Source organism: Bombus vosnesenskii, unplaced genomic scaffold (genome assembly GCF_011952255.1).
Source record: "Bombus vosnesenskii isolate JDL3184/JDL3185 unplaced genomic scaffold, Bvos_JDL3184-5_v1.1 scf7180000013262, whole genome shotgun sequence".
Taxonomy (NCBI): Eukaryota; Metazoa; Arthropoda; class Insecta; order Hymenoptera; family Apidae; genus Bombus; species Bombus vosnesenskii.
In genome coordinates this window covers 1,547,506-1,559,593 of record NW_022882922.1, presented here as the reverse complement: position 1 = coordinate 1,559,593, position 12,088 = coordinate 1,547,506, and the positions used below count along the sequence as shown (strand labels likewise).

Here is a 12,088-nt window from a genome sequence, read left to right as displayed (position 1 = left end):
ATATCGCTCGTATATTGACAAGAGAGAGAATGGGAGAAAGGGAAACAGGGAAAGAGAGGGACAGAGAATCATCCCCATTCCCGGACGCTTCCGTTACCCCTGTCTTCCTTTCTCTGCGCGTCTACGCGTTCCCTGTCCCTGTCTTGCGCGTCTCGGTCTCGCAACTTGCCATCCTTGTCCGATCATCCCCCACGGGTGTATGCGCCGCTGCAACTTCCCTCACGCTCCCGTCGGCCGGGAGTGGTGGCCGTTCCCGTGGACGCTTCTCGTGCACCGGTGCACACAGACCGCCCACCGGCGACCCACAATACGCCGCTAATTCCCATAAAGCGCCGGCCGATACGCAAATGGACAAACGTATGGACATACGCACAAGCGCCCCTGGCCTCTCTCGCTCACCGGCCAAACACCGCACGCCATACACTCCCCCTCTTGTTCCACGTTTCTAACCCGGCATTCGCAGCTCGCATATCGCGGACCAGGCTTTCTCTCTCTCTCTCTCTCTCTCTCTCTCTATTTTGCGTTTGTTCTGGGTCTCTTTCTCGCTTTTGAGCCCCCCGCCTTTGTAGATTACGCTAGCGTGTAATAACGGCACGGTCGCGCAGAAATGCGCCGTGATGTCCGACGGTTCCCAGCTTTTTTGTTTAAATCAAAATGCGAATTTGTGCTCGAGTTTTGTTTTAAGATGATGAAACGTAGGTTTTCTAAGAGCATTGAAATGTTTAACGTCTATCGACGATGATATATTTACCCTGGAAGCAACGAATACTTTGCATATTACGCAACACAATTGACAAAATGCCGATCGCGTTACACGTGGCTAGTTACGAAATTTTAATTAATATGATAGATTATGGAAGATTTCCGATAAACATTTTTGAAATTCATCCCATCGACGTCTTTGAACGTTCTCAATGCTTGATCTTTTGAATTGAAATAACGAATATAAATCGTATAGATAGAAGACGCAAATTAGATTTTGACGATTTCATCCGTCGTTGTATTTGAAGTACGAAAACACTTTGTTTGGGAGCGGTTTCTACCAATTTTACGATAAAATTAAACAATCTAAATATTTGCGCTAGGTCAAAAATAAATTACGGCGCACAAGCATGAAAATAACAAACGATGATATTAAAGTGGCTTGAAAGTATTACGAAACAGTTCGAGATATAATACTTACACTCACGTCAAGCACCGAATCAGACAGATCTTCCTCTATCATTCCACTTCATTAAAAGCAATATCAAAATGTAGAAACGCACTTTACCTATGAAGTTACAAACATAAATATGTATAGCGATACGCGAAATTAAAGCAGTGGCTCTTGATAAAATACAAATTTCTCAATTATATCTAATATCCAGACTTGTTTCGATATTTTTAGCGACATGGAGCAGTTTACTTCATAGAATTCAACTTTAATCGCTGACGGTGTAACATGTGCGACACAGACGTTTGGATAGCAAGCAGAAATTTCACGCTCACCTGCCACAGTTTCCTGGAGAGTCATCAAATATCGGTATCTATATGACGAAGGTTATACGTGTCCGAACAGGTAAGAAGATAAGTCGCGAAACCGGCGAATGAGAATCGATGAATAAACCTGCATCGCGTGTCGCAGGTTCCTTTCCAGGTATCAAGGATGCGTTCTAAACGTCATCGATCGAATTCTTGCGCTCTGCAGAATCGAATATTCTCCTAGTCAACGTGGCGAATTTTCGAGAACGACAACGAACATATATAATGTATATACATTCTTTGAATTAATTTGGTTAAGATTTTCATCAGCAAGATGCTAATAGCAAGTGTCTTTCAGAGAAGTAGTATATTTAAATGTTTTGCTGCGGTAATATTATGGATTTTCGATGGTAGATCTGGTAACATAGATACATCGTAAATCATCTAACAATACATTCGTAATATTTGCATTATTTATCGTTAATATATTCACAGCTGATTAAGCAGGATTATATGATCAATAAACCTATCCTTTAGAACATCAGTAGATGTCCAAGATAAATCTCAATTAATCATTGCAATTCTCTACTTTACAATATCTTTTATCTCTTAGCTTCCATCGTCACTTAATCAAGGAATGTCTCTTATCGATGCTCGCACGATCTTTCCAAATTTTAGGACCAACTTCCCCAAGTTACAAAATACTTATATCGAAAACTCTCGCAATAGTGTCAACGTACTACTCCCATTACTACGGAACCGCATGAACCACCTACCCTTCGTTTCTCCGGGTCACACCCTCTTCGTATCTTCTGCTCTTCTGCTCTATCATGAAAACTTAAACGCGCACCATCGACTGTCATCGGCCGATCTCACCGCATCTTTGTCGTGTCCGATATAGACAATCGTAGGAAAGGGTCACGCGTTACTTGGCGAGCGAGCGGACCGGGGCTGTAAATAAAAGAGGAGCGATGGTCGGGAGCGGCGCGTCGGCCGGTGCATCTCGTCTGTACGCTCGAGCCACTGGGCGTGACAATATGCTCCTGCACAGGTGTACGAGCAAAGGTATAGGTAGGTTCGCCGAGGCGCCTCAGGGAAGAGGAACGAAGAGAGCTCTCACCGCCCACGCGATCGCTTTGCTCGTTCCTCGAATGAGACAGAATATAAGAACGAGCGAGACGGGGTTTTCGTGAGAGGAAGAGAAAGGAGCAAAGAGACGACGGCGGAGTAGAGGAAAAGGAAAGAAAAGGAGTGGAACGGAAGGAAAGGAAAGAAGGAGCGTGGAAAGGAGCCGTAGAGGATATAGGGGAAGAGAGTAGCGTATGCACGTTGAGAGAGGAGGAAGAAAAAGGTCGAAGGTGTAGCCTTCGAAGGTGGTGTGTGCTTTCGAGAACGAGTACGTGGCTGCACACCTGTGCCAATGCAGCATGGCACAGAGTCGCATAACAGGTGGAAAGGTGAAAGAAAGAAAGAGAAACAGGCGGAAAGAGAGCGGGAGAGAGCAAGAGAGGGGAACAGAGGAGAGGGAGATCCCCACTCGACCCCGAGTCTGCCAACTCGAACATAACTATACGCCCTCCGGGACCCGAGAGGAGGAGAACGTTCAGACTACCGCCTTCCTCCTACGTTCTCTCTCTTCTATCCATCTCTCTCTCTCTCCCTCTCTTTCTCTTTCTCTCTTTTATCCTTGTCTTTCTTCAACGCTTTATCCGTCTCTGTCCTTCTTTCCTTCACGGTCGCACTTCCGTTTTAACGTCGGCTAACTCTCGAGGCGGCTGCCGCTGCCGCGCAAACGCCGCCGACAAACGCGTTTTCACTTGGTGCCGATGAAATGGCCGACGAGAAAACGTTCTCCACCCTTGCAAGAGCGGCGACACACGCTGCGGAGAGATTGCAAAGTGCCGACCCGCCCCGGCTTGTAACGCGGTTTCTGGAGAAGCGCTCGCGACGAGGATCCTCAATGTTTCCTGTCTCATCGAGTTTCTTCTTCGCGGAGTTATTAAGGAACGAGTAGCTCGTCTGCGAGAAAAATTTTCTATGCTGTTTGTAATAGTTTGTTTTAAGGCATAAGGCGATTTAGTCTAGAGAGGAATTTTGTATGCTTATTGTCTGCGATAGTTCGATTTGAAATATGTATTTGTACCGCGTTATCGTAGAAATGGCTTTGCTTATTTTATCGACTTTGAAGAATCGTTAAAAAAGATCTCGCCATTTGCCGATAAAAACATTTTGAAAAGCAAAGGTGTATGTTAATTAAATGCGCTACAGTAATCTGTCAATTTCTAGAAACTCCACGACCACGTGCATGAACGAATTTCTAATTCTTGCTTCGTAATATGTTCGCATCTTATACATATCAATTATGCTCAAGACTATTGACTCTAACGTAAGATTACTGATGCGTCGAGTATCAGATAAGACACGCAAAACGAAAAAGTGGAAATTAGCTAGATAAGACCGACTTACAGACGATCTACGTCATGAAGTATAATTAACATAATCGATGACTAACACACAAGCCTCGCATCTCGTCTCTACCTTCCATCTCTGCGTCTCATCCATAACCTGCAATTGAAAATCTATCAAACCCGATGAGATAGTCGCTACCAATCGACTAAAACCGACATGCTCGCAGCTACCAGATGATCCCACGGCGTTGAGACGCACACGAGGCTGACCATGCATCCAGGTATAGCGGGCCACGCCAGTACGAGCGTGTTTGCTTAAAACGCGTTCGCAGAATCTCGCTGCGGGATGAATTTAGCGGGACAGCGGGGCGGACCGGGGCGACGGGGTTGCGCGTGTGCAGCACGTAAATGACTGGCATAATAACGGTAATACATCGGGTATTATCTGCACGCGTTCGCATTTTTGCGAACAGACAGGTTTCTCGGCGATTCCCGCGAGCGAGCAAGCCGTTCCTCGCTTCCACGCGATGACCCGCAGTTTTTCAGGTCGCGCGGAGTATCCAGTCATCGCGATGCCGCTGATACGATCGTTCATGTCTATGAGACGTCGCCTCGCCTCAAGGAATCAAAAGAGAGAATCCAGCATTGTTCGCGTGTTTCGTATCCTGTAAAGGTTTTCTTTTAACAAATATGGAAATTAGAGAGGTAAGAGATGTGCCGTGGTTCGTGCAGAGGATTCGAGAGGAATGCGATGAACTCGCGCGTGACGTCCTGCACGAGAGAGACGCGTGCCATCGAGGAGAACGCCGTGTCCGCTTCCACGCATTGCCACGGATAATGAGTTTCTCTGGTGCACGATGCTGTAATGGGCTTCGATTCGTTTCAATGTTACGCAGAGTTGCGAGAGACATACGTCTTAATATTTTTGCGTTTGTTCGCGTATTTCCACAGTTTATATTTCGATCGTAGGACCAGAATTTATAATATTTTTAAACGATGATTATGATAAGTTAGCCTAAAATTGGGTTTGATATACGAAGAATAATAAATAAAACGATACTTGTACGTAGACAAATATCTTAGAATTTTTTTACATTTCGAAGGTTATAAGGTCCCTCGTAAAGAATCGATGTGTCCATCGATAACGTTAAACGCGTTAAAGAGCTTACTGTGGAGTGATGCATCTAGAATGTTCCTCTTACGTCCAATATTTAAAGAAGCTCTTTTTAGTGTAGCTGCATGCTCATTTTACTTTACGCAAAGGTATTAAAGAGAAATGAAAATTATCTAGGTCTGTTTACGTAATGTAGTATATCCTTTTTTCACATGGAATAAATGTAATATCGTCTAGTGTACACAAGAAAAATTTCATTCATGTTGCTCGAATAAGATAATACATATATGCGAGCGATTCCTCAAAATATTGGAAACACGATGGAAGAAATGTTTCTTCAAATATCGCGAATTAACTTAAATTTACATTTATCTATCTACGTTGATTTCCCATTTTTTACATATTTATCATATTTATCAGGACAAATAATAAATAATAAATGTTCGTTTAACGTTCTTACGTTATTCATTAAGGCACAGAATCAGATCGTCTTCGTTTTCTTTTTCTCGCGGGTTCTAGTCCGCTAGTAGCGGTTTAAATTTGCACCCACGGTTTTGCAACTGTTTGCATAATTGCTGATTAGTCTAGATTGTTGCACGCGAAACAGCATTGAAGATACCACGGCCGATCTTTATCGTTTGTTCTTTCGTTAGCGGATCCCTGAAACGTATCACCCCCTCCGCGTCGCCCGAGACTAACGATCCCGTTTAGCGAAACAGTAAGCGGGGATAATTAAATTTAATTGTGTATACGATCGCTGCAAGATTTAATTGGAGCAGTTGTAACGCAACGATATTTGTTTAAGCTCACAGCTGGCTAATATCGAGTTAGTAACTTTTTCATACAGAACCGAGTTAAATTAGACAAGGTGCAATTATCCTCCTTAATACTTTTTCGTTTATTTCGTCATCGCGTCAATAATCTTCTTGCATAAAAATTGTCTTCTTCAAATTCAAATGTTTCATAGCAACTACGAATTGGACAATTGACAAGTTTTCACTTACGATTATACGTGAGATTTAATGATGAAATAAAATATGGTTATTTGACTCAAGCCAAGTAACTTTCCTGTAATTCGTCAAATTCGGTTACGAGCAATTTTTAAGTCATCTACGCCCGAAAATGAACTACACATTTGACTTACCTAGCGAGATAACTCAAATAACCCTACTTTATTATGTACATTTCTTTCTCTATTCGAGCTGCAGATCTAATCTAACAAATCTCGTATCTTCGACTTTCGTCGATAACAGTGTTCCAGAGTTGCGTTAATTAGATCCCCGTTAGGGTATAGTTATACGTCGAATCGCTAAGTGAAACATAAGTTGGAAGCGAGATCGATCAGCGGATTACCGTATCCCGCGAGACTGAGATAAATGTCACGGTATAACACAGACAAGTTGGATCACGAAACGGCTTAATAGTACAAGACAAATTATCGGCTATTGATAGTCGCTTTCCGATCTCGGTAAATTCGTGCCCGCTAATATATAAATTTAGAACCTCGTCCCTCTTCTGCGGTTGATCGATAAATCTCGCGAGTCATACGCGAGCATCGTTAGCTCGTCACGTCGCGTGTACGTTCGAATTTTGTATCGGCGATATTAGCTTGCCAACCACGGTGTCTCAGACAATCAATTTCTCTGCTGGCCTCGATTAGCCGAAAATAATTCCGCTGCTAGATCGTAGCAGCTAAGCCGGTATCTATAACCCGCGTAAAATCGATCCATTCAAACAGGTTCCGACGATACCTAATAATACGGTACCTAATGCTTCATCTAATGATACGATCAATGATGATTTTATGAAAATTCGAAAGTAGAAAATCGCAAATATTTGCGATTAATTTACTTTCGCATGTATATCGTGCTTTGTATCGCTTATTAACATTCTTTCTTTCCTGCCATTGATAACAAATATAATTGATCTAGTTGACCATTTTCTTATCCACAAAGCCATGAAATTCCATGATAGAAAGTGTTGTGATTAACGTGGTCCAATGACTCTCGGTATAAACTATATTTTTTGGAAGCACGAAACGCGGGTGTTAAGAATAACGTTGATATCGTGATTTTGAGGTTGATCGGTAGCATAAAATTACAGATCGACGATATCATTATCGATTTGATTGACGATCGCGCGTCATGAGACTCGTTTATACTAAATAATAGTAAAGTAGATTGTAACTGTTTGCGAAAGTCTCTAAAATCTCGGTCACAAGGACGTTGGTCAAAAAGCTAATCCAAAATTCACAGAGAGAAACAAGTTTATACAAAAAACCAATTAACCTGAGCTTCCAAAAAACCTAGTTTACACTTAAAAATCCGCAATTCTCTCTTCCTCACCAGTAGCTACCCGTGAAACCTGAAATAAAATCAACAAGTCCTCCTACCTTCGACTGATCTTGCTGTTGCAGCAATTGTTCCCTGAGCAGCTGCAGCTGTAGGATCATCTCGGAGAGCCTGCGCTCCTTCTCTGCGAAGCTTTCCGTGAAGAGGAACGCTGACGCGCTATCCTGCTGGACCTGACTTTCCGTGTTCTGCATCCTGCCAGAGGCCGGGGGTGAGGGTGGCACGCTGTTCGCCACGCTGGCGACGCCTCCGCTGCAACGTACACCATCAAACCACGGTCAATTACGCTTTACGTACGTGTACACGCGTAGGGAGGTCGTTTCTCGTCCCTGTAGTTTGCACGGCACGGTGCACAACGGGCGAGAGAAACCGAGAGAGCCAACATGAAAGAAAAGGACAAAAAGTAAGAGAGCGAGAGGGAAGGCGATGAACAGACACAGAAACAGAGGAAGGGAGAAGAGGAAGCTGCACAAGCAGTCCTGGTACGTAGATCAGCCACGTACGAGGCTATTCGCGTGCGAGCAAGAGTTTCCAGTGGCTCTGCCGGTCTCTGGAATGGGATAGTAGTTGGCGTACATAGGGCCGGGAGCCAGGTGAATAATAGATAGGGTCGCGGCCGCGCAATCACGGTAGCCCGAGTGTTTGCCCCCGTGATGGGGTGTTCCTCGCTCTTTCCTTCCATCCCTCTCTGCCAACCCACCCTCCTATTCTCCCTCTCTTTCCTTTCCTCTGCCTTTAGTAGTCGTTTCGCTCGCTCTCGCGCACCTTTCTCCTCGTTTCACCGCGGTTTCTTCCTTCTAAAGTGCCCTCCTGGTCTACGCCCGGAGCTCTCGTTCCTCTCTCTTTTATACCGAGGAAAATGGACCACGAATAAGTGATACGGACGCATTGTGCCGGAGCAGCGGCAGCGCGATGGGCTATGCAACGAGAGGCGAGCATACGAAATCGTGAAGGACATCGTCGAACCAGAGGATAAGGACGAGGATTGAAAGAACCGCGCCTTCTGGAATCTAGGGCAATATACATATACGGAACTGTTCCGCCCCGAACTGTATGGCGTTTCTTACGGGGTCAACGGTTAAAGGGACGCTGGAATTTTAAAGACCGACCCTCGCTGGATGATTCAGGTGTGCGTTCTTGCCGCGTGATGCGCGAATGGTTACGAAATCTACTTTGCAACAAAAGAAAAAGGCTATAGTTTCCTATTCTTTGACGGAACGATGTCGCAATGGTAGATCCATGGTATTTGTTCGAAGCTTCGGGATAGTTTTGAACTTTTTTAAGGAATTTGTAGCTTAAAAAGGTATCGATTATTTACGGAAAGCTATAGGTATCAAATGTAATAATCCTTACAAAAAATAGCAGAAAGAAAAATATTTAGAAGAAAGGGAAAGTCGTTGGATGAGTTCTATACGCTATGCAAGCTTAATTAGACCCTAAAGCACACATCGTACACGTTCCTCGCGACTCATCTACGGCACAAAAATCGCGCCTCATAAAACCGTTACCTATCGAGAGAAAAGATACGTCCTTTATCCTTGCGCGACCGATGAAAGACCCTTGCTGTGCGTGGCTTTCTTTCGAAAGATAATAACGCTCGGTGGGCGGCTACAAGATTCTATTCGCGCCTGTTGACCTCAGTATCAGGCAACAAAAGGCTCATTCTGTCGCTATTATCATCCCCGCTGGCGACGCCGTACGTTCGTAGGACTTAGCCTTTCCGGCTGACCAAAAATAGGCCATGTCACGCGTGTTGCTTCTTTTGTCACGCCAATTTTGCGACATACCGTTATTTTCGGCGGTCACGCGGTTAAAAATAAGGTCACCTACGGAGCTGAATGAACGATAAGAAGCGCACTAGTTTAATTTCGTCGATGGGGTATTCCATCTTCGATCATCGAACATCCAATAAAACGATTCGCGACACAAACGTTTCATCAAATGTTTGTGTATCGATCGTACGATAAGTTTGCAAATAAAACTGGATTACGCGTAAATAACGACTGCTTTCGATTATCTCTTTTCCTTTTCCCCTTGTTTTTACTTTTCGCCTCTGTTGGTTATGTGTTTTATCGCACGACATGCTATAACGTAATTTTGGTCGAAGCTTACATTCATTATGAAATTGATGATACTTTTATCTGCAGCGTGTACTCGACGGTTTATATCATTAAACGCTTGCACACGCGTGACACGCATGGTGGAAGTTGGCAAGCAGATATTAGTATCAAAAGTGGAGCGTGTAATAATAATATACGGATTTTTAAATGCGACGCGCCCATTTTAATTCCACGCGCGTCTCCGTTTACAGACATCACCATACGGATTAATATACTTTCGATTAACAAGTTTTATTCCATTTAAATCTCTGTCGTTCTCCACTGAACGTAGAATCCCTTCTTGATTTATGGTTTTTAAAGACTATGTATTGAAGCTTTGTATATGGTAATACTTTTCCTTTCTGTCTTTCTTCTACCATTGACTTTGATATCAAGCGTAAGAGAAGTTAAATTGTAAAGGAAATAAGGCAAATTTATTGCCTATTGGCGATCCACTTCTTTCCACGGTTTAATGATTCACGGTATAGCAGCTGCAATCTGCTTCGAGCAGCGAATAATGCTGGTGTTGTTTGATTTAGTTTGAAAAGCCATCGCGGAATATCTAAGCAGAGAATGATTACAAAATAGCAACGCTCTTGTTGCAGAACAAACGAACATTGACGATCCACGATTTTCTTTCTGAACCTTCGATTTAATTGATCGAAAATTTCCTGTATCGTAACTGCTGTTTATCAAGTCAGATTTTTATCCGATACTTCCACCGGGGTAAAACCACTTTTCGATATAAACTGCTTGACAAATCTTTTTGATTTTATTAAGTTTTTGGCTCAACCGTGTCATCGAGCTTCGAATAAGATGGTTTTATTGAATCAGCTTGAGAAGTAAAACTACTTTATCAAGCTTGAAATCTAAACATCCGAACTTTAATAAATATTGCTAGTGATATATTTCTTACAACAAAGTGTACAGTGGCTAGCTTGCTAAATTATAAATTATAGCATCTGCGAAAATAAGTGACATACGTGTTCGATCATACGGAATAAAATTTACCAAAATCCCTATGGAAAATTGTTCGAAATTGAGTCGAATCTACGCGCAAAATTTGTCAAATTACGTCGCTAGTTAGAAATTGTAAAATCTCCACGATAACAAATAATAAATCAAAATATCAACAATTTGCCGGCGTTAGTAACATATGTGTGTAAAAATCTGCCTACGTCGATCGATCAGAAGTAAACGCAATTTGCTCGAGTTCGCGATCGGTCGTTAAAACAAGTATTTCTATCGGAGCGGGGTCGGGTCCAGAATTGAATGTAATCCAAAAAGCGGGTGAACGTCACGTAAGTGCGAGTTGTCGTACAGTTGGCTGAATTTTGGAAGAATTTTGGCCCCGATATCCACGCGGCGTGTGGGCAGCGGGCTGGCACGATTCTGTCTGCTCGTTCGTGCTTGCCAAGTTCACCGGTTTGCTTTCAATGGTTACACGCTGCCTCGGGGATTGCATTCTGCCACGTTCCGTCTGCTTTTCGAACAGGCTCGATGTTACCAGTCAGAGAAGATTCCGCGCGACAGTTTTGTTTCAATCATCGGTAGGAATGTTTGGTAGATTTCTCGTGGCCGATGATTCGGAAAGGAAAACGAGGGAATTATAGAACGAAAGATACGCGTGGACGAATCACTGTGGCATATTTGGCAGATGATTCCGATTCTCGGTTGGAAAGGTCATGCACATCCCGTTGAAATTTTTTCATGACTTTCTTAGCAATTTCTGTGCTTTTCGTTTTCTTTCTATTTAATATTTAGAAACGTCGTTGAACTTTAAACCTTCTTTAAATTTATTATAAAACTTGAAATCTCCTTGTTTTAATTGTTTTCCAACAATTTTATGATTACCATACTGACAGTGATAACAAGTTTCTCGTGTTCCTTACGTCAGAATTAGGTAACTTCTTTACCAAAATAACGAGACAATTGGATCGCAAAATGCTCGAGATGCACGGCGCAGCTAAAATTCTAATTGTAGGCAAAGTATTCTATAACACGACGATAAAATTACTCAATGGCAATTTTTACTACCAAAGGTTAATTCCACCTTCGTGTTTCTAATAATATGCACAGTTTTCTAAAGATATATATACATATACATGGTTCTAAATTAAGACATATTGTAGTTTGTCAACACAGCCAAAATAACATGTTCCAAACCGAGATACTCCAATAAATATAGAAGAAAATTATCCTCACATGTGAATGTATGTATGGTTCCTGGACATTAGTCGAGTTCTTTCATCACCCTGTACAAAAGAAGTTCGCAACGAGACGGTGATCCATAATTAGCCACGTGCGGATAATCTTTACTCTGTATCCTCGACGTTGTACATTGTGCGAGAGATGTTCAGAGAGAACGGAAAAACTTCCAAGCGTCCCCATCGCGCCGATACAAAGAATCAATTCATTCACGAGCCTGATTACATGGAGCAATTATTATTACGTGACCGTGCGATATCGACTTTGAATATAGTCTAATCGTATTTCGCGATAACGTACACACGCGCCTCTATCGTATCCACGATAAACCCCGCTCGTTTTACTTTTTTTCCGTCTTTCCACACTAGGCTTTTTTATAATAAGGTAAATTTCTCTTCGTGTGCGTTACTTTTTTAATTCGTCACTAACGAGAGTTTGTCGGAATTT

The 12,088-nt window shown here is 42.7% G+C and overlaps 1 protein-coding gene across 5 annotated transcripts in view; it reads right to left on the bottom strand.

Annotated features, from left to right (window-relative positions):
• LOC117230969 (transcription factor SOX-6) overlaps positions 1–12,088 on the bottom strand; it is a 324,156-nt gene that overhangs the window by 34,900 nt on the left and 277,168 nt on the right. For all 5 annotated transcript variants that reach the window (XM_033489084.1, XM_033489001.1, XM_033489336.1 and 2 more), the window contains one exon: positions 7,376–7,586. In XM_033489084.1, coding sequence (XP_033344975.1) covers positions 7,376–7,586 — 211 coding nt within the window. The remainder of the gene's footprint in view (positions 1–7,375; positions 7,587–12,088) is intronic.